At 52.1% G+C, this 22,688-nt stretch overlaps 1 protein-coding gene across 1 annotated transcript in view; it reads left to right on the forward strand.

The window, feature by feature from the left end:
* The first annotated feature begins 6,861 nt into the window (after window positions 1–6,861).
* NKD1 (NKD inhibitor of WNT signaling pathway 1) overlaps window positions 6,862–22,688 on the forward strand; it is a 73,345-nt gene continuing 57,518 nt past the window's right edge. Inside the window, exons 1-3 of the mRNA XM_081032923.1 lie at window positions 6,862–7,056; window positions 7,180–7,212; window positions 7,900–8,033. Of these exons, the coding sequence (XP_080889049.1) occupies window positions 7,032–7,056; window positions 7,180–7,212; window positions 7,900–8,033 (192 nt within the window). The 5' untranslated portion in view covers window positions 6,862–7,031. The remainder of the gene's footprint in view (window positions 7,057–7,179; window positions 7,213–7,899; window positions 8,034–22,688) is intronic.

The raw sequence follows: 22,688 nt of genomic DNA on the forward strand, positions 1-22,688 counted from the left end.
CGTGTACTTCCAGTCTGCAGCTTGCTTCTGAATTCTAGGCTCCTAGAGCCACCTGCCTGTGTGATCCCACTGTTCCGGTATCCAACAGATCTCTCACACTAACGTGCAAACGCAGCTCGAGCACTTCCCCGCCCGCCCGCAGATGGGCCCACTGCTGGCTTCCTCAGCGCAGCTAAAGGCAGCTCCCTCCTTCCAGAGGCTCAGGCCAAACACGTTGGCATCTTCCTCTCCTTCTCTCTTTCTATCCCATCCAACGCCTAATATTAGCTCATCTTGTCGCCTCGAACTTCCAAATACATTTGGCATCGGACTTCTCACCTCTTTTACTGCTTATCCTGCTCTGAGCCATCATCCATCATGTTATGCCTGCGATGCTGCAATCACCTCCTCATCTGTCTCCTTGCTTCTGCCTGGTCTGCAGCTACCATGTTCTCAACATAGCAGCCCAGTCACTCTAGGGGCTTTCCTCTAAGGGCTCCCGTCTCCCTCCAGTAAAGCTGAAGCCCTTACCAAGGCCCACGATCAAGCCTTGTCACCTTCCAATCTCATCACCTTCTCTTCCTTGAAATCCCCTCTCCCTCCCTCTGCTTCAGAGCCACCGGCCTCCTTGTCCCCTAAATATTTACGCATGTCCCTACCTCAGGGCCTTTGCACTTGCTGTTCCATCTGCCTGGACCCACTTTGCCCTGGCACCCTTATGGTTCCCTTCCTCATTTTCAAGTCTTTGTCCAAAGGCTACTCTCTGACTCCTCTACTTAAAATTGCAACCCTCCCATGGCAGTTTTTGTCCTTCTTTTCCACTTGATTCCCCCCGCTCCCCTGCCCCCGGCATATATTTCACTGACTTTGTAAGCAACAAAGATAAATAAGAGCCTGGTATAGATTAGGCCCTCAACCGATCTTTGCTGAAGGACTTAATTAACAAAAGAAAAACACCTTTACTTCTTGGGTCCCCTCCTCCCTGACTTCTGTCCCTCCTTCTCCTCCCAAGTACTGCTGCTTACTCAATGAAGAGGGAAGTTATAGAACCCTGGCAGCTGCTGAGAAAGCTGAACTTTCTAGAGCCTTTGAGTGTGGTCTACAGGCCAATGACATCAGTCTCATCTGGTAGCTTGCTAGAAATGCCGATTCTCAGGTCCCACCCCAGATTGCATTTCAACAAGCTCCCAGGGAGTCACAAGCACATTAGATCCCAAGCAGACCTCACCTAGGCTATTTGACCCCAGACGAAGAAAGGGGGACCCAGGGTCAAAACATGCACGCAGAGGAGTTAGGAGTGGGGCACAGACAGTACCAGGGATTAGAACAGTCTGTCTATGTGTCTCTCTCCATCTGCTTTAGTAGCTCTGCTGCTCTCTGACCACTGCTATTCCTGCTTCCTTCTGCTTGTTCATCAGCCCACATGGACCCCAAGCAGCTGCCCCAGCTGTCCCAGCCCCTGGGACTATGGAGTCCTTGAGCTTCTGAGACCACCAGGGAGTGGACCCCAGGCCCTGGGCCTCTTTATTCACATTCTACAGAAAGATGCTGATTGGTCACACTTGTGGGTCAGGCATCCAATCAGCTGTGGCCAAGAAATGCGGGGGTCATGTGGTACCAACATGGCGGGGGGGGGGCGGGTGTGAGGGGTGCGGGGGGGGGGGCCCTGAAGCTGTGCTCTGTGGGTGGGAGGAGGGGCAGGAAGAGAAAGCTAAGCTAGAAGGGGAAGCAGGTGAGGCAGGCAGATTGACCACTAGCCTTGCTACAGTGGCTGCTTTTCCTCCCGCCTGGAGCTGGGGCCTTAAGAAGCCCATGTACCCACATGGAACCTCATGTGTAGTAGGTGTCTGATGGCTCCTAGCCTGCAGGTGCACAAATATGTCCTAAGATACACTAAGTGCCCACCATAGACACAGGTGGGTGTACTCCTTCAGGGCGCCTTCCCACAGTGCCTCTGTCTTCACTGAGCTTTCCTTCCTGCCATCCTCTTAGGCGAGATCCCTGGGTGTAGTACCTAGAATCTCAGATTGCAAAGAACCTTAGAAGCTACCAGTCCAGCATTTTCCAAAGTCTGTTCCACGAACACTTGTCTTCACTTGAACTTCCGAAAATGGGTTTCCTGGTCCAGTGAGTTAAAGAAAACCCTGCTTAGGACGCTCTCCTCTTGAAGAATCATAAAGCTCAGCTGCCCACCGAAGGTTCTGACAAGTCCTGCAGGAAAAGGAGCTTGTTTCCTCCCTTTGGCCAACCCAGGGCTGCCCAAAGTTTCCCATGGAGCCTTTTGTTTCACACAACAACAGTGGTGTTCAGAGAACCCGTGTTGGGAAATGCTGATCTGACCCACCCTTCCTTCTATTTTACAGATGGGGCGAGTGAGTGTCGTGATTGGGTGTAGGTTGACTACATGTAATTAGAAAATGAAGGCTTAAAAAGATGGAAGTTTCTTTCTCCCTTTTGTAAAAGAAGTCTGGAAGTAGACAGACTGGTACAGTGACTGCAAGGGCTTCCCAGATAAGCCAGGAAAAGGGCAGAGGGGCAGCAACCAGAGGAGAGCACGATGGGACCGGGCTGGCTCTCTCCAGCACCACCTGGGAAGTGTGTGTGCGCTCTGAACTTGCTAAAACACCCTAGACCTGGGAGGAGTGGGTGGTACAAAAACTCATTTCAGTTCAGCCAACATTTAGGCTTAAGTAGCTGTCTTTGGGGTCTCTTTCCTCCAGTACCAAAATAGGGTGGCTTGGGGACCTCACACCTTATTCTGGGGGAAACCCAGCCTCTCCCCACCCCATCTCCAAGGATGGATGCCAGGGCATGGCATTCCTCCTGGCTGCCTCTGGCTCCCATCTTTTCCTTCTGATGAACATCTACACTCAAGACTGCCTGTGGCCTGTGTTGGTCTGTCGTTCTTTCATTCTGTCTGTCCTGTGCCTCTAACGCAGAGGTGTGGTTAGGTTTGGAGGAATGGAGGGTGATTCCAGCATAGAGCTGGGCTGGTGACAACTGCTAATCGCACACTAGTCACCATCGTCCTGAAAATTAATGGCCGCTCCCTGTATATGCCCCTTCTGAGGCCCGTATTTTTCACTCTTATCTCATACTCTGTTTCCCTTGAGACCCTTGTTTTCCTTTTCCTGGTTGCCATCTCCAAAATCCCTGTGACTTTCTCATGCAGGACAATTGAACTCTCCCTTCCTCACCCAAACCAGGTTTCCAGGCCACTTAGCAATGCCCAGACTCACCAGAGGACGGTGCAATGAAGCAACTCCAGGGATCTCTAGGAGGAACCAGCAGAGACTTGGATGGTGATTTGTTCTTCAGTGTACCCCAGATCATATTCTGGGCAGCCCTCCACCCTCTCGTTGGCCACAACACACTCCAGGGCAGAGGTGGGGCTGGGTGGCTTCCTGTCATTCCACACAGAACACCTCCTATGGGCAGTGCTGGGTACTGCATCTAGAGATCAAGACCCTCACCCACCCCAAGGAGCCCAGACTCTAGGAGGGAAATTGAGCTCCAGCATTAAAAAGTAAGGAGTGCCAAGTGGAGAAAGAGGGGAGGGGACCTTGGCTATTCAGAGTGGTTAGAGCTCTTCAGGTTGGAAGGTCAAGGAGGGCTTCCTCTAGGAAGTGGCCTTTGAAAGGGGGCAGATCAGATGGGTTAACCTGGATACGAGCATGAGGGTGACCATCCAGGGTAATGTGGTGTGTTTTTTGCCCCCAAACCTCCTAGCTCTGCGTCTGACAGATTTCACCTAAACCAGCCTTCCTAAATCTCAAGCCCCATGAAACCCGTTTCTGTTATAATCTCTCTCTCTTATCTCTTCCTTGCCTTCCTTTCCCATTCTCCTCCCCCAAAGGATGGGAAATCTTCAAAGAAAAAGATGTGTCACTGTAAGTACACAGCCCAAGAAATGGGCCAGATAAATTATTAAAACATATAAAAAGACAGTGAGTCGTGGAGCGGGAAGCCGGTGGACACCGAATAGCCACCCCAGGTGGACAGTGGACTGGTGGCCTCTGGGGAGCCCCTCCTCGGAGCCCTGGAGAGGCTAAGGTTTCACCACAAGGCCCACCTCCCCAGTTTCTCACCCCAGGGCCAGGTTGGGGTTCGGGTGAAGGGGTGTCCTGATTTCAATAGCAGTCCCAGGCGCCTGCTGGGCTGGGAAGGGCCAGGCTGAAGGTGGAGGGGGGCCTCTGTGTCTGGGCTGGACTTTTGGGATTTACTTCCCCCAAGACTCAAACTGGTAACTGCAGAGTTTTAGTCGTTGCTTTTATCTCTTTTTGAACTGTAAAAAGAAATTCCCAAGGGGTAGGGGGGATACTTTTTTCTCATGAAAGAAGAAAGCCATGACCGGTTTAAGGAAGTAACCAACTTTCTGAGCACTGTGAGAAAGAACACGGGGAGTTTTCCTTTGATTTAGATGCACCCTGGCACGGGTGGGGGGTAGGGGTGAGAGAAACAAACAGTAATCCCAGCCGTTGTCTTCGGAGGGCTCTGCAGGAAAGCTGCCACTCTGATTCAGACACTCAAACCCCCTCCTCCATGCCACCCCTGAACCCATCATCCTGCTCTTGCTTGTTCCTTCTCCTATAGCTCATGGGTTCACACTTTGGCACTAATGACATTTTGGGCTGGATAAGTTTTTGTTTTGGGGGCTGTCCTGTGCCTGTAGGATGTTTAGCAGCTACCCTGCCCTCTTCTTGCTAGATGCCTTCAGCCATTGCCAAATGTCCCCAGGGGGGCACATTGCTCTGGGTTGAGAACCACTGCTGTAGCTGGTGGTTCCCTCCTAATTTATCCCACTATTTGCCTGTGCGTTATATCGATTGTTTCTTTCAGCAGAGTGCGCTCCATCAGAGTGGGGATTGTCTGTTTTGTTCACTGACGTATCTTAAAGTGCCTAAAACAGTGCTTGTCACACAGCTGGTGCTGAATCAATATTTGTTTCTAGACTGGGAACTCTCTCTCTATGGTGGAATGTGAGGTGTGGACTGTGTTAGGACAACCTGATTTAGTGAAAAACAGCACGGGCAAGGGGATCAACAGGCATGAGTTCAGTTCTTAACCAGGTCACTGGCTGCTGTGTGACCTTGGGCAAGTGACTTCACCTCTCTGAGCCTAGTATGTTTCCTCTTTTGTAGAACAAATACAATCCTGCATCAGTGAGTGTTTGTGAGGTCTCTGCATGACTTAGACAATGGCTGGTATACACGTATAGTAGGTATAGGATAAAAATATGCAGTATAAAATGGACAGTAGTATTTTGGTGGGTCCCAGCACTCTGGAGGCAAATGAAACCGCCCCGCTAAGAGCATTAATGTACTTGCTTACAAGATTAGCCTTCATTTCCACCAAAAAGTATGTGTAAAAAAGTAAGTTTGGAGGATGGAAATAAGACACTGTTGGATGAAGATATTTATGACTCTGGAGGGACACGTAGCTCCCAATGTCCTTTTGAGACATGGAAATGCTCCAGAGCTGTGATGTCCAGTACAGTAGCCACTAAACGAACCATATGTGGCTACTGGTTACTTGCAATGTGGCTCGTCTGGGTTGAGATGTACTCTAAGTGTAAAATACACACCGGATTTCAAACAATGCAAAACGAAGAATGTAAAATATCTCATTATATGTTGAAATAATATTTTTGATATATTGGAATAAATAAAATGTTACTAAAATTACTTTTATGTTTTACTTTTTTAAAAATGTGGCTAGAAAATTTAAAATTAGCTTGTGGCTCACATTATCTTTCTATTGGACGGTGCCACTCTAAGGAGTGGGCAAAAAGGGTAGAATTGAGCCTCCATTCTACAGACCCTAAAACTGAGGCTCCCGCAGAGAATTCAGTCCACGGGGCAAAGCTGGTCTCCTCACTCCTCATACAGGCTTTTCTTTTTCCACACCCAGGCTGCGGGGTATCAGGATGAGCTTAACACCAGGCCCACAAGCAGAGCAGGCATTCTCTCGGAGAACCACAAAGGTGGGGTGGAACCCCTTGATGTCGCCCTCCCTTCTGCAGAGACCTCCCCAGACAAAACAAACAAGCCTTTGGGTCTGGCGAACTGCAGCGGGGAGCGGAAACCAAGGAAGATCAAAGACCCAGCGGTTACCCCCTTCCGGGCCGCGCAGCTGGCAGCGCTTCCCAACCCCAGGCGGGCACCCACGGGCCCCTTGGCGAGGGGATCCCAGCGATTGGCTAGCAACTTGTCGCTTTTGGACACTTGTCGCCCTCAGGAGTGGGCTGGGTCCACAACTGGCTCGAGGTGCGGTGGGGGTTTCTCTTGGACTTCTAAACCAAAACGTAGAGCGCGGGTGGGGGGGGGGGCATGGGGCGAGCAATAAGCTAACACTTTCTGCAAAGGCAGGTCTTGGGAAGACTGGGAAGGGGCAACGCGGGAGGCACGCATCAGGCGCTAGTTCCCCCGAGGCGTACCTCTCCCGACCTCAGTTTCCTCACCTGTAAATTGGAGCCCCTGAGTCCTGCCCAGCCCGCTTCAAGGTAAAATAGAGCGGAGGGAAAGGACAGTACTGTTAGCGAGAGGAGCGGTTGTCCTAGAGAGGGCAGGGCCCAAAAGGGTGTCTGTCCCAATACTCCCACTGGCCAAAGCCCCCAAACCTTGTCCTCAGTCCCGGCTCCCCAAGCCCGGGCCCCCCGCCGGAGCACCAAAGCAGTAGCCTGGAGGGGGGCGCTGTATCGGTCCGGCAGCGCCTCGCCGCGCCCCGCCCCCAGACCGCCGCGCCCCGCCCCCAGACCGCCGGCCCCGCCCCCAGACCGCCCCCTCGGCGGCCCGCCTCGCCTTTGATGCGCCGCGCCCGGCCAATGGGCGCGCGAGGAGGCGCGGGCCGCGGCGGCGGGCTGGGGGCTCGGCGCGCCCCGGCGTCAGTCGGGCAGCGGCGTCGGCGGCAGGAGCGCGTCCCGGCGCCGCCTCGGGCTCCGCTCGGCTCGGGGATTGCTCCCGGAGGAGGAGAGCCAGGCGAGGCGCGGCCAGCCGCGGGGTCCGTGGGCCGGGCGCATGGCTTAGGGACGCCCCGCTCGCCGCGCCCCCAGCATGGGGAAACTTCACTCCAAGCCGGGTCAGTGTCCTCGCCCGCGCGCCGGCCCCCGGGCCCCCGCCGCCTTCGCCCCCGCGATCGCTGACTCTCTGCCTCTCCTTTCTTTCCGGCTCCCGCCGCCGCCGCCGCGCGATGTGCCTGCAGCCGCCGTGTGCAAGCGCAGGGAGAGCCCGGAAGGTAGGGGCACGCGGGGCACAGACCAGGGGGATGGATGGGATGGCCTAGCCCGCGGGATCTCATTATCGGGGCCACCCCCACCCCCGGCTCTGGCCGCTAGTCCCGCAAACCCGCCCCAGGCGCTGCCTTCGTGTCCCCCTCCTCTGTCCACCTACTCCCTCCCAGTGGTCCTGTGCTGCTCCCTCTTTAGAGCCTCAGTCCCTCCTCTCGCGATCCCCGCCTTCCGCGCTCTTTGCACCCCCTCTTCAGGCTCCCAAGCCCCTTCCCCCAAGATTCTGTCCCCTCTTTCTGGCCCCCAGCTCCGTCTCCCGAAATCTCGGCGCCCGCTGCGCCCCTTCTCCTGGCCCTCAGTTCTCCTCTCCCCCGCACCTCGTGTTCCCCGAACCATCTTCAGATCCTCACCGGGTTGCTCAGCAGTCCTGGTCTCCGGGGCTCGCTCTTCTGATCCCCAGGCCCTTCCTCCTCGGGTACTGCTCCCCCTTCGCGCTCCCTCCCCTCTGGGTCCCTGTTTTTGGAGCTTAGCTGAATCCCCTTCTAATTGCCTGCGTCCCTCTCTTGGATTGTGTCTCTCTCTCAACCCCTTCCCCCCCCCCCTGCTTCTGCTGTGCCCACTCTTTCTCTTCTCTCTGGGGTAACTTTCGGCCAGCTGGTGGCCAGACTCAGGGGCTTGTGTCATCCCTGCCCCAGGTGACAGCTTTGCGGTGAGTGCTGCCTGGGCTCGGAAAGGCATCGAGGAGTGGATTGGAAGGCAACGCTGCCCCGGTGGCAGCTCCGGACCCCGACAGCTGCAGGCGGCAGGCACAGTTGGCAGAGGAACCCGGGTATGAACCCCAGATACCCCTCCTTCAACCTGAGATGGGTCTCCATACCCACCCACCCCAACTTTTAGCACCCTCTTGGGACAGCTTCTAAGTCCAAAAATCCCTTCTTAGCTGCCCCTGCCCCACCAACATGACCCTGTACCCCTCATGCCTTGAGGAACCTTAGAAGTGACACAGGTGGCAGTCTCCTGTCAGGGTGGGAGCAGAGGGCCACCTGGGGGAAAACGTCCTAGGTGAAGAGGTGCTGCAGGTCCATTTGATGGGTAATCTTATCTGTGCTGGAGGAATTTGGTGGCCTGCTCTGACTACCTTGTTTTTGTGGTCAGCATTCAAAGGTGGGTTTAGAGGTGGGGCTAGTGAGAGAGGGAAGGAATCTAGGAATATCTGGGTAGAGGGCAGGACTGTCTCTGGAATCTGTTCCAAGTGTCTGTGGCATTCATTGCTACCATCTGCCTGGGAACCCCAGTTAGAGCAGGCTGCTATCTGGGTGGCGGAGCTTGGGGGGGCGCTGGGACCCCCGTATACTCTCTGGCTTGGCCCATGATGAGAGCACCTCATTCTGCTGTAGCTGGGGCCCATCCCTCAGCCTTCACCCAGTGGGTCCCTGAGGTTGGAGTTGTACCTGGGGAACAGTAGATGTGACAGGGGACTGAGTGAGTCCAACGCCAGCTCCTGGCCTGGGACTGGTGATCACAGATGTCCTCTGAGCTCCGGAACTCTGCACGGGCTTTCAGATGGTCTGCGTGGAACTCAAGAAAGCCAAGGATCAAAGGATGAATCAACTTTTTGATGTGACATTTAATTTTTTTTTTTTTTCAACTTCGAGGGGAACAGACTGAGTCTCAGGTCTGGTTAGTTCTTTGGTTTTGTCCATGGCTGGGGAGGGGCCAGTGGAGTTTTTAGATGTGTGTGTATATTTGAGTGGTGAGTCCTGGGCTGGGTGCAGCTCGGTGGCAGGGGCCAGTGTTGGGAGGTGAGCCTGTGGATAAAGCCTGTTCTCATGTGTGTATGAAATAACCTCTGCGTCTGGGAGAAACTCCCATCTCCTCCAACACTGCCACTGCTTAGCTGGGCTTTCTCTTCTGCATTTCTCTTCATCTGTTGGCTGGGTTGGAAATGGACCTGCTGTCCCCTAGTACAGGTCAAACCTTGGTGGGTGGGGGGCACTGCAGTTAGGGCCCTTTAAAAAACAGACATACACACTTCCCTGTCTCCCCTCACCATTGCTAGTTTTTGATCTGCTTAGTTATTTAGAGCCCAGTGAAAATGACCCGATTTAGCCATATGAACAAATGCATTTGTGGCTCAAAACAGAGGCCAACTGAGTGGATTTCCATTAATCAAGTTTTGGGTTTTTTTTCAGCATGTTTATTTTTACAAAGTATTCCTGCAGAATGCCATTTTTTGCAGCATCCCCCGCCCCCCACTTTTTTCCTCTCCTAAACTGCCAGGCAGTTTGCTCCATGGTTTAGGGGAAACTTGAACTACAGCAAGGGCTTACTTCAACTGACTTTTATCTTCAAAGCCGTAACAAATGTTACCCGCATGTTTTTGGTGGGTCTCCTTGGCATCCAGTCCTGGAGGATGGGAGGGAGGAGGAAGGAAGGAGAGAAAAACAAAAGTCTGTCGTTTTTAATTAAATAGTAGTGTTCCCAGCAAGAGGAATGTGAGCCAGTAAAAGTTGCCATGGGGGGAAATGAGGGAGGGTGGGGAAGGGGCCCCGGCTTAAGTCAGTGGCTTTGTTAAAATCACGGAATTTTGTTGCCTGGTTTCTTCCCCCAACTGAGGACAGTCTGGGATGGTGCTTGCCCGCTCCGTCCTTGCCCCCTGTCCCAGAGAAGCACTGAGGGGTCATTAAGTGCTTCTGAAGACGTGAGACAGAGCCATCAGCATGACATGTTCAGTGGCGGAGGGTGGGCCCCGCCATCCAGGATTATTAAGGGGAGGGAACCTCTGCTTTCTTGAGAGTTGTGCTTTGTGCCTGGACCCGGATGCCTGGGTGCCAGCCCGCCCTGACCCAGACACTGAATCTGCAGAGGTGGGGATGGCAAGTGCAGCCTGGGAGTGGTCCGGTGAGCCCACGATGGGGGCCCGTAAGGCAATTTCCGGTGGTTCCCAGAGGAATATTTTTAATCTGAATAGTTAACATTTTTCTTTTATCCGAAGAAAAATAACTAGAACATCAAACCTACGATATCGTGGATGTTACTGCTTAGGAGGAAGCTCAGTTGAAACAGATAGTCTAACGTTGATTCTGAGAAAAATAATTAAGTGCAAGTGGTCAAAATGGTGACTGGGGATGGAATGCCCAAAGTTTGGGAAACACAGATCCTGGACAGGACAGCGGTGGGCAGCCCTCTGTCTGGTTTAATTTCCGCGATTCCCAGCGGCATGGAAAGGGTGGCTGCAGGTTCTTCCATTATATCATCAGGATATAGGAGGGTGTGGGCTCCAAAGTCTGCCGCCTTCCAAGGGCTGGCAGAGGTCCCCCCACCAGCCCCAGGCCTGCACGAGGAATGGCCTCTGTCTCCTTTAACTAAACTGGCTGGAGACACATTAGCGCCTCATCTAACTAGCTTTTATTATTGCAGTGCTAACTACTATGTGTCAAGTGCTTTGCTTACATCGTCCTAATCCTCCTTATAACCGTGTCAAGTCGCCAGCCAGCTGGTGGGGACTCTGCTCTTCTCCCTTCCTGGAGTACTTTCTAGGACAATGGGAGCCACGTGTGGCAAAGCCCAGTGCCAAAGCGGCTGCCTGGAGGGTGTCACACTTACTACTTCCCAGAGAAGTGGCAGCCTCTGGTTAGAGTGCTTCGGGGTGAGGCAGGTTTTGGGGTGGGCAGAAGCAAGAGCGGTCCCTGCCTACACTTGTCCTTCCTGACGGGGTCTGAATAGCTTAGTAAATGTTCAGGGTAGGCGCAAGTCATGTGCAGGTTCCTGAGGGCCAGAGCGTGACCTCGCTGGCACTGACCTAAGCGTGTCCTCAATACTAAAATAAATGAAGTCAGGCTCTGCCGCCGGAGCATGTCACCTTGTATAAGCCATTTTTCCTTTGTATACCTTAATTAGCGCATATGTAAAATGGGCGTAATAACATTCTCGTCCCTGGCAGGGTTATGATAGCTAACTCTTCAAAATGAGTAGAACCTGGGGGAAGGGTACTGGGAGGTTTGCTGAGACACTGCTAGGGGTGGAAATGGGGGGCCCAGATTATAAAACCAGAGGCTCCTGCCAACCCCTACACCACAGACTCACTTGGAGGGACACAGGCTAAGACCAGGGCTTCTCTCCTTTCTGTGGATTCATGGTGAATTCCAAGGGAATATAAGCTCAGAGGAGAAAAACAATGAGGAATGCCAGGTGTACAAGTGCTACGAAAGAAGAATAATAAAGTGAACAATTTATATGCCAGGGAACAATGTGCTCAACAATTAGAAATTAAAACAAGCATAATAATCTCAAGGAGATAAAGGAGGGTGGTGTTGGAAATAGGATGCAGCAATGGGCAGTTATAAAAGAAAACCAGTTGGAAATATTGGGCCTGGAAAATATAATGGGTGAAATAGGAAGCTTATACTAGATGGATGGAGTAGCATAATGGACACAGAGACATTGATAGGACAACACTTGGAGAAGCAGGACCTGTGTGCATGCTCAAGCAGTGTGTACACGTGTGCATACATGCATGCGTATGACCCGATTTAAGATAACTGCCTCCCCCCCACCATTTGGCCCTTTTGTTTGTTTGTAGCAGAGCTGCCTGAAGAGAGCTTGAGATTGGTGTAGGCAAGTCTGTCTCTGGATCAAAGATGGCTGCCAGGCAGTTAGGTAATTTGATTAGGGGACACCTAGTGCATTTTGATATTTGGGGAAGATTGGGAGGGCGCAGGCCCTGTTGGAGCCCTCGGGGACGTGTGGGGCTGCGCAATGAGATTGGAGGCTGGCCCAGCTGCTGCCCGAGTGCCGGATTCCCGGGGAATTACCCTTGAATGATACCAGTTGGCACAATTAAAAAGCCCCATGTCTTCACCATATGGAAAGTGTTAGGCCTCCTTACGTGGTTTCAGAACTATGTGCCTGGGGTGGACTTGACATTTGAGGTAAAGCATAAATCAAATATTTGGTGTTTTGGAATTAAAAGATGATTTGCTTTGAGGCTGTTGGAGACATTTGGGCCTTTATTTGCCGGCATCTTTGAGTTCTTCACGGAAGGTCTCCTCTGCCCATGGCATCCAGGTCAGCTTCACAGCCCCGCCTGGGAACTTTCTTTACCCCCGGGCAATGGGGAGGAGAGACGGGAAGCTTGGGTTGGGCCAAGTGCCAGGTGGGGCATCTGGTTTCCAATAGGTCTCCATCTTTCAGGATGGTGGGTGGTGGGCAAGGGTGTCAGTTTCTGAGTGCTTTATTGCATCTCTGTGACACGTTGTCTGGGAGAGGCTTCAAGGAGTGTCTCGTCCTCCCTTTGAAACTTTTCTTCTCTGAGAAAGAGGCTGCTTCCCCGAGTCAGGCCCTGTGTGTGTTTCAGTCCCTCGAACTCAAGTGTCGCCCCCTACTTTCACGTTTTGTACAAACTGTAATAACCCCTGGAGAAGCTAACCCAGGAAACAATCACGGTGTGTCCCACAGGGTCTTAGAACCTGGGCATGAGTCATCCCCTCTCCCAGGGGGGATGTCAGAAGTGAGAGAAGGTGAGCGAGGGATGGACAGCGACTGTTCATTCTTCTTTGTGCCAGGAGGCTCAGACACCACACTCAGGGACCAAACTGTCCTCTTGAGGACTTGAAACAGCAAGGCTGAACCATGAGCAATGAAAGAATTGCTTTCTGAGTAATGCGTCTTCTCTGTGGTAGCCCCAGGGCACAAAGTGGGCACTCGCGATATTTGCTAAATGAATGAGTGAATGAATGAATGAATGAATGAATGGAAAATAGATGAGGGCACCAGCCTCCTCCTCCCCCAGATCCTCTTCCCCATCCAAATGGAATGGGAAGCAGGAATAAATGGGAGAGGGAATTTGGCCTTTTCTTTCAGGCATTCAGGTATTAATTAATTATGATTAATAATGAATAGCTGTTAATTATTAATTCCCTAGCTGTGCCAGCATTGAGGATACAGTGGCAAATAAAAGGGACATGGTCCCTGTCCTCCTGTAGCTTCCAGTCGAAGAAGGATAAGCACATACACCGGCTCGTTGACAGACAGTAACGCTCGTGAGAAGCTGTGTTAGCAGCACGTAAGCAGAGGCCTCAGAGACCTGCAGAAGGTGTGGGAAGAGGGACTGGCCCTTGTGCAGGGAAGAGCTGCCTGCGGCCCAAGGCTGGCTCTTGTCTGTGGAAAATGGGTGGGGGTTGGGCTGAGCAGTCAAGGACTCGGGGCTCCAAGTGGTCCTGCAGCCTGTGGGGACTGGAAATCTGTCCAGTCTTTCTGGAAAACCTTGTGTATTCGTGGTTCTTGGCCTGTTGCACTGCCTGTCCCTCTGGACAGGTGTGGGGTGGAGCTGGGTGGGCAGTCAGCATGCCCCACCCCCTCCAGCCACCAGCATGCTCTTTACAGCTGATTAACGTAGACTGTCATGTACTTGGGGACATTCCTCCAGTTGTTTGGATGGCTTGGTGGCCCCTGCTGCCTTGGGGGGAGGAGGGTTGGCTGTAGGGCCAGAAGCCCAGCCTTGGTGGGATGTGGGGAGGCCTGAGGGGTAGGATCGGCTGCTTAAGGGCAGAGAGAGGCTCTCCAAGGGCTAGGGGACAAGAGGCAGTGAGAAGCCAATCCCGGAGAGCCATCCTGCCCCAGGATTGCTGTGAGCCTGTGCCTAAGGCAAGAAGGTCCCTTGCCTTGGTTTATCAGATGAGTCTGAGAAAGGGGGCTGGGCAGTTGTCAACGGCATCAGCTGGAGTTGGTGTCAGGCACCCCCAAATCCTCTTAGTTTAGGGGTTCTTGTAGCCTCACTCACTGGCTGTGAGTTCACAATGTGCTTTGGTTTAGAAACTTGGAATTTTTAGGTCGTTTGGTGGATTCCAAAGCAGGCACTTCTGGCTGCCTCCCCGACTTCCCTCTCTTTTTTTCACTCACACATGTTCTTTTTGTGGCTCTTGTCTCTTACAGACATTCTTTCTCTTCCTCACGCTCTCCCTCTCCCCCTCCCTTCCCCTCTCCACCCCCATCATCTCCCCCTCTCCCTGAGGAAGGAAAAAATTCAGTCTCACAAACAAAATATCTGCCATTCCATCTGAGGGAGAACTGAGGCAGGAGCCCAGAATATCCTGGAAGAAACGCCAGAGAGAGCTGAAGGCCTCAGTTGTTTAATCTGGAAGGCTGTCTTTGATGTCACCGTACTCCGTTTATCCTGGGAAGCTGCCTGCTTCTTTATGGCTGGCTTCAGACTCTCTGCGTGAAGAATGGCCGAGTTGCTTCAGGGGCGGGAGGAAAAGCCTGATCACTCCCCAAAGGGCAGGCCTGGTGATGCCGCCGCTCCTGCCAAGCCCAGGTGGGGTGGAGAACCTTTTCTAAACAAGCATTTCCAGAGACATAAGTAATTCTTTGATAACTTCCCGGGAAAGAAGAGGTGGCTGTTTATCCATGTGGGCACCAGTCACGGGGCTCAGCGAGGAAAGCCTTGGGTCCCTCCCCTGAAATCATCCTCAGCCCCAGAGGCAGCACACACGAGCTCTTGCCGGGGGCTCTGCCCTCCAGGGTGCACCCTGGTGTGTGTGTGTGTGTGTGTGTGTGTGTGTGTGTGTGTTTAGAGGGCTCCAGGGTTGGTCTAGGCTTCACTTTCCTGACTTGGTGAGCCATGTGGGCTGTGGCCTTGTGTGTGGCTGACACCTTTCAGAAGACCCCAGGTACTGGGTGGGCTTCACAGTGGTGTGACATCAGCTGACGGGTCCCTCCCTTCTTTGGGCCTTGGATTTTCCAGCTGTAAAGTGAGATAAAGCATTCATTGTAATTTAGCAACGATCTAATGAATGTTTTCTATTCAAATCACTGGTACATCTGTGCAGTAGACACCGAGTGCCTACCTGAGGCCAGGTCTACACTTGCTCTCTCAAGACACCTGTTTTCATGACACTTACACTGTAGTAGGAAGTACTTTTGAAAACAGTTTTCACAGTTGTGATTCGTGCCTCAAAGGAGAAGTCCTGGGTGCTATGAGAACACTCAGTAGGGATCAGCCCTAATCTGGGTGGCGATTCATTCCCCAAATATTTGAGTATATGTAGGACGTTGTGCAAACTGTAAGGAATAGGACATAGTTCCTGCCTCGGGTAACTTAGCGCTTAGTGGAACTAAACGTTCATCTTTGCCTCTCATCTGTTTTTCTTATTGCGTTGGTTAGAATCTCCTCTATTATGTAATAACCGTTAAATATAATATCTGTTGTTTATCTAGTTAAGAAAGCTTTCTTCAACTCCTGGCTTGCTATGATTTTTTTAAACCAGGAGTAATTATTGAATTTTATCAAGTGCTGTTGGGGTATTGATGGGGCTGGTCATTCTTTGCTAATGTATTCATATATGATATGTAGGCATAACTTATACTGTTAGATTTCCCAATACTCAACTTTCTTTGCACTCCTGAACAGAATCCTTCTTTGTCTCGACGATACACTGCTGTTTTAAAATGCTGTTGTGCTTGATTTGCTAATGTTTTCCTTGGGATTTTTGTGTCGATCCTCATGTTAGGTTGGCTCATAGTTTGGGAAGGTAGCTAGTGAACAATGAAGACGATGTTAAAGGAACGTCAGAAGACCCTCTGGGGACTAGAGCATCGAGTGCCAACTGGTCTGTTGTCAGAGGTGTCCCAGAGGAGCTGCGGTTTAGGCCCGAAAGTGACTGGGGGTGGGCTCGTGGTGAGCACGGCCAGGAAAGGGGATGTGTGGTGGCAGCGTGAGTGTCTCCTGGATGGGCCAGCAGCATGGAGTGAAGAGGCCAGTTCATTTGAGATGCTGATTGACGGACCTTCAGTTGGCTGGGGGCTGGGGGCTTTCTCAGCCGTGTTATGGAGCTTGGCCTTTGTCCACAGGGGAGACAAGCAGCAGGCCCTATGTGTGGGGCCAGCAGGGCACAGGTGAGCCCCGTGATCTGGAGGAGTTCTTGTGTGGGGAAAGATGGAATGTGGGGACGGGCTCTCAGTTGTAAAAGTATTTAGGAGGATAAAGAGGAATCCAGTGACTATTCTGTGGGCTCAGTGAGAGATTCTGGAATGTCTGCATTGATCCAGGCACAGCACTTAGTTCTCGGGGTCATCCAGGGGACCCTTGAGGAAGCCACAGGTAGGCGAAGGCCCAGGAGGAGTAGACTAGGACATAAGGCAGTCTAGGGTGGTGATGAGAGCGAGGACTTTGGAGCCCGATGTTCTGGGTTCAAATCGTGGCTGCACCATTCTCTAACTGGGACCGTGGGCATAGTGTGAAACCTCTGCAGCAGCCAGGGGTCCAGCGGAAACACATGCTCCCAGGAGTGTGGGAAGGGTGAAGGGAACCTTCACGGGGTATCGGTGCACCCAGGGACTGAAGGTCCCTGGCAACAGTGGGAAGCTGTTAGCACCCCCAGCGCAGGAAGAGCCAGGGGAAGAAATGTGGGAGATTCGGGGTTGGCTCCCTGTAGGTACTGAAGCTGAGGAGGGGGCAGGCCAGGCAGGAATTATAAATATGGAGGATTAACCATAGTCAGACATAGTATAGTAGTGAGGGGTGGAGAAGAAATAGTCCACATCTCTCTCCTCACATCCTGTTCCTGCCAGGGCCTCCCATTGGCTGAGTGGGAAGTCAGAGGCCTGGAAGCCCCAGTGAATGGAGCCCCAGGGGTCAGCTTGCTGGGGCACAGAGAAGGGTGGGGAAGGCAATAGAATAATCACCTCTGTGCCTCAGTTTCCTCATCTGTAAAGCCAGGATGATAACAGTATCTGCTTCATGGGGTGATTGTGAGGACTCAGACTCTAAAATGGTTATAACTGCCTGGCACATGGTAAGTGCTTAATACAGGTTAGCCGTGAAAGTTACAAAGCTATGAAAAGACATAGGACTGTGGAGACTGGAGAGGGACTTTTTGAAGGAGGTGACTTGTGCGTAGGTCACTGAAGGATGGTCAGACTAAGACCAGGGGTCAGAATCTAAAGGACCTGCAGGGCCCAAAGAAGTCATATTAATCAATGCAGCAGGCCAGGTGGGAGATCCCTGGTGTGGGGACAGGGCTTCCCTGGGGAGCACTCATCCTGTCTCAAGGGGATGACCCCACTCAGCCACAGCCAACCATTGTCATGTGGGATTGTGGCCCTGGTGTTGCCACAGCTTCTGATCAAGAAAAGAATTCAGCCATCTGGATTTTTGTGTGAAATAGTTCTCATTTAAGAAAACTATTGTCAACCAAATAAAATGTTTAGAAAACACTTTCTTTGGGTGGACCTGGACAGCTCGATTTGGCCTGTGGTACCCTGGCTTAGCGATGGTTGATTTAGACCTACCCGATTTTGGTGGGGTTTGAGTCTGTTAGGGACAATACTACCTAAAGGTGAGTGTTAAAGGTGCCTAATGCTTTCCTCGCATTCTTCACATGTGCTGTTCCCCTGTGTACAGATGAGGAGACGGGCTCAGCAAGCAGGTTCAGGTTCCACCCCGGCCAGGGAGAGCTGGATTCAGGCAGCACTGAGGTGGAGGGTACAGCCTAAGCCAAGGCTGGGTGCTGGGAAGTCGTGGGCAGGATGTTTCCGGTTGGCGGAGAGCAGTGAGTGGGGGCAGGTGGGGCAAGGACAGGAACGTGGTTTGGGCCGCTTTATACTGAGGCCTCCGCCTGTGCACATAGTGGGTGTCGCACATGTGGTTGGAGCTTTCCAAAGCTGACTTCCTAGGTGCGAGTCCCAGCTGCACCTCTCCCCAGCTGGGTGGCCTTGGGCCATGTGACGGCTCCAATCTGATCCTCTGGGTCACATCTGGGGACTGGGTAGAGGCATAATTCCTGCCTCCTGTAGCTATTCTAAGAGTGAGAATTCATGAGGCAAATCAGGGAGAGCAAAGTAGGTGTCATCCCTCCTCCTACTGCTTGCTAGTGGCTCTTGCTCACAGTCACTCAGATGTGTCCAAGGACAGGGACAGGGTGCCATGAGAGAATAAGGAGGGGGCTCTTCTCGGACTGGGAAGTGACATTTAAGTTTTTGAGACCCAAGGAACACCCAGGCAGGTGATGAAAGGTTTGGTGAGAGCATCTCAGACGACGGGTTGGGGACATGCAGGGGCCAGCAGGCATGACTGATCTTTAGAGAAAGTCCTCAGCACACTTCCGGTGTCTGACTTGGGACCAGACTCTAGTCTGAGATGTTCGGGCAGAAATCTGTGGTCCAGCAGAGGGGCTGGGTGGTGCCGGGGGACGAGGGGGGCTTGTTATATGTTGTAACTCTTTGTGAGCCCTTGTCCACACGCTGCAAATCTTCTGTAACTTTATTTTGTTACTGATGTCTGTTCACTCCAGCTTCTCTCCTTTCTGGCTGGGTGGGTGGTTGGGGGAGAACTCTCGGTCTCATGAAGCAGTGTGAACCTGGAGCTGATTGGCCAGCCTGCCATGTGCTGCCCAAGCCCCCTGGCCCCGAGTGCAGAGCTGGGGCCCTGGAGAGCCTAAAGGGGCAGAGCATAAAGGGCCCCTGTTAGCAGGATGGGCCTTTCCACCCTCAGGCCACAGGTGAGGGCTGGGAAGACCACAGCCTCCCTCCAAGGATGTTTTCCTAACTGCAGAAAGCCGCGTGGGCTGGCTCCTCACGCAGGAGCTTTGGCTTGTGGTGGCTCCACTGAGTGGGTTTGGGGGTGCTGCGTAGGGGTGCCACTCCATGTCTGGCTTCTAGAGGGAGGCTTGTTATAGGGCAGTTTGATCTTGACTCCATTGTGTTACCCTTGCCCCCCTCCCCCACAGTGATATAGCTAGACTTCAAAAGCAAAAAGATGATGTAAGAAAACTACTACAAATTGGGGACAGAGTTGCCTTTTCAGTGGGCACTGGGGGCTTCTCTTGTCACTCTCCTCCCTGAAAATCACAGGGGTGCATGGCCCCGGTCAGTCCTGGGTACATGCCTCCTGTTTCGGTGTCCTGTGGCTGCCTCTCTGTGTGGCTGTTAAGGGCCCACTGTGAGCCCCGTGGCAAAGCATGGATGCAGCATTGAGTGTCCGCTCTCTGCCAGGCCCTGAGCCAAGCGCTCGGTTCTCTCAGCACCATTAGGAGGCAGATACTATTATCATCCCCATTTTACTGATAGGGAAACTGAGGATTTAAAGAAAGTATGCCTCCTTACCCAAAGTCACTTGACTTGGAAGTGGAATCTTGCTCCAGCCAGACTCAAGGTTGGTCTGAATAGAGAGCTGTCTTAAATTTGTATAGATGACTTTTTTTTTTTGCTTCAGCCATATATTATAACCCCATTCATTGCTCATGAAATCAATTTAGTGTCCAGTGTTAAAAAAACAAAATAGAGACGTATAAAAATATGAAAAAATATCACATAAGAAGAGTAAATATTGCTTTGTGCAACTTCTTGTTTTTTTCCCTTTTTTAAAATTGCATTTGTTGGGGTGACATTGGTTAGTAAAATTACAGCTTTCAAGTGTACATTTCTGTCAAACATCATCTACATGTTCTTTGTGTAACTTCTTGTTTAGTTTATGGACATGGATTTACAGACATAGATACCCGTGTCTGTAGCTAGCGAGCTGGATCTATCTATACGTACACACATACCTCTACCCAAACCCAGAGGTCCATGGTGAAACATATTTCTTACTGTGGGTCACGATCAAAGTGTTTGGTCACTGGTGTGATCTCTGAGCCTGGTTTCAAGTCCTAGATCTGCTCACTGGCTGTGTGACCTTGGACAAGTTCCCTAACCTCTCTGTGCCAAAGTTTTCTTTTTTGGCTTCAGGGCCTTCTGGTTTGTTGACTTCTTGGTGAGAACAGATTCTCCTAGGATTGCTGTGGGTGCTCTTTCCTCCCTTTGCTTAGGGCATGAAGAGAATGAGGAATCCTCTGTGGTCCCCAAGTTCTCTCATCTGGGAAACCAACCTCTGAGCATGAGCAGCAGCTGCACCTTCATCCTAGGAGAGAGACGTGGCTGCGTCTTTGGGGACTCGACAGAGCTATGTGCTGGGAATCCTGAGCCTGGGCAGGAGTTGGGAGGGTGGGTGGTTTGGCTAGCAGGTATCTCTTGTGTAATGAAGAAAAGGAGGGTGTTTAGGTTATATTTTGCTATGTAACAAATTACGCCAAAACTTAGTAACTTGATCATTTTATATTTGCTTAAAATTATGCAGTTTGCGTAGGGCTTGGCAGGGACAACTTGTCTGTGGCTCCATGTAGCACAGTTGGTGTGGCTCAAACAGCCAGGGGCCAATTGCAACGACTCCACTTGGCTTATGTGTCAGGAACCTCTGTTTTCTTCCAGGTCGCTTCAACACATGGTCAGCTTGGGCTTCTGCTAGTATGGGGGCCTTAGGGCAATCAGACTTCTTACAGGGGGGCTGGCTTCCCCAAGAGTGCGAAAGTGGAAACTGCTGGACCTTCTGAAGATTTAGGCCTAGAGTTGGCAATGTCACATTTCTCTTGGTTAAAGCAAGTCACGGGTCCAGCCCAAATTCAGGGGAAGGGACAATACAGGGGCATAAACACGGGGAGGTGAGTCTCATCGGGGGCCATCAAAGTTCTCTAGCAGAGAGGATGTGCTCTGCTGGAGAGAAACTGCTGAGGGGCTAAGTCAGAAACAGGACTGAAAGGTGTTCGTGGGATTTTGGATGCTGGCAGTCACGGTTGGGTTTGGCAGGAGCTGTCTCGATGGAGGGACATCAGAGGTGACACTGGAGCGGGTCATGAGGGGAATGAGGAGCACGTGCACATAGACAGATCACATGCTCGGAAGAGGATCCAGGGCTGTGTCATTTGGAAGAATGGAAACTCCGTAACAGCTCAGATATCCGCCACGGAGGGCAGGCTAATAAACAGCGGTGTAGCCATGGGATGGCTCTCTCCATCACTGGTAAAACCAGGGTGAGCGAGGGCTGCACACCAACGGGACGGAGGCCCGGAGACGCTGCTGACTGAGCAAAGCAAGAGAAACACCTAAGTGGGAGGGGGTCCTTCTTTTGGCATTATACTAACGTCTATTCGGGCCTAAGTATCTGTATGTCTGCAGGTGCACAGAGAAAGATCTGGAAGGGTACCCTGTCAAAGGCTATTTCCCTGAGGAGTGGAGTGGTGGGAGGTGGTAAAGACTGAAGGAATTTCGCTTTTCGCATTATACATTTCTACATTGTTTGACTTTTTTTCTTCGATGAACATGTACTACTTTTGTATTTTTCCAAAAGCCAATACATCTTACAAGAGAATGAAAGATGAGGACGAAGATGGCATATGCAGGCACCTCTATGGGGCACCTTCATTGGTGAGGGTGCAGACGGAAGGCAGTAGCTGGAAGGGCCGACGGGGTGGTAAGGACTCAGGGTCTGGCCTGAGGGCCCCCTACCTCTGAACCTCCTGAGTGCTGTTCAAAATGCAGAGACCGTGGGTCCCCATTCCCCCGAAGCCCTCTGAATCAGCGCCTCTCTGTCCTGGACAACAGCTGTATTGATGGGACCCTGGGGACCCCGAAGGAAAGGTGGGGAAGGGTGCAAGATAGGGGAAGGCTAAGGTGGGGATGGCCCTCCCCATCTGTAGAATTGTGGGGATCAAGTGAGTGGCCCTCTGGAGAAGCTGGCGCAATTCCTGACTCCTGAGCAGCTCTGTCAGCAGCGCTGTCTCCTGTGCCCTTGCCCATGGCTGGGGCTCCTTAAACCTGCAAGTGGATTTAGAACGTTACTGACAGTTATTGATACCCGGCTTCTCTTTCAAGGGCTGCCAGGCCCTTCCTTTTATAAGTGGGAGGAAGGAGATGTTCAAAGGACCTCTAGACTAGTGCTGTCCGATAGAACTTTCTGTGATGATGGGAATACTGTGTCTGCACCATCCAGTACAGGACCTGTTGGCCACCTGTGGCTACTGAGCACGTGGAATGTGTGACTGAGGAACTGAATTCTCAATACAGTTTATTTGAATCCATTTAAATGTAAGTTTAAATAGCCACGTGAGGCTGGCGGCTGCTGCGTTGGACTGCACAGCTCTGGACCAATGGAGGAGATCAGCAGGAGGCTAACCCCAATCCTGAGGGGGGGCTAAGGACTTACTTGCAGCAGGTGGTGGTGGAAAGAAAGCTCTCCCCCCAGGAAGCAGTGGTGAAGCCCTCCTGGAGGCTTTCCAGACCCCACTCCTTGGAGGCATGACTTCCCTCACGCTTTGAGGGAGGCCGCTCCATCGGCCACTGCCGCGATCAGTGATGGGAAGGCTCGTGGGGGATTGGAGCCCCTTCTGGTGTCACAAATCGGGGCCTTCTGAACCTTGGGGGTCCTACTTGGCAACTGCTTCTGGGGTTCTTGGGTGAGGACTCGTCCCGTTGGCTCTGGCCTGGGGCACTGCAAGGCAAAACCCATTGCTGGGGATGCAGGCGGCAGCACTGAGAGGGCCAGCTCTTCTCCAGTAGCAAAAGCCAGTAGTTGTCCAGAGTTTTGTGGTTTGCAGAGCCTTCCTCATACAGTGATCTGTTAGGTATTCAATATTTGCAGAAACCTGGCTAGGGTGAGTAATCACACCCTAGG

Source organism: Rhinolophus hipposideros (assembly GCF_964194185.1).
Source record: "Rhinolophus hipposideros genome assembly, chromosome: 21".
Taxonomy (NCBI): Eukaryota; Metazoa; Chordata; class Mammalia; order Chiroptera; family Rhinolophidae; genus Rhinolophus; species Rhinolophus hipposideros.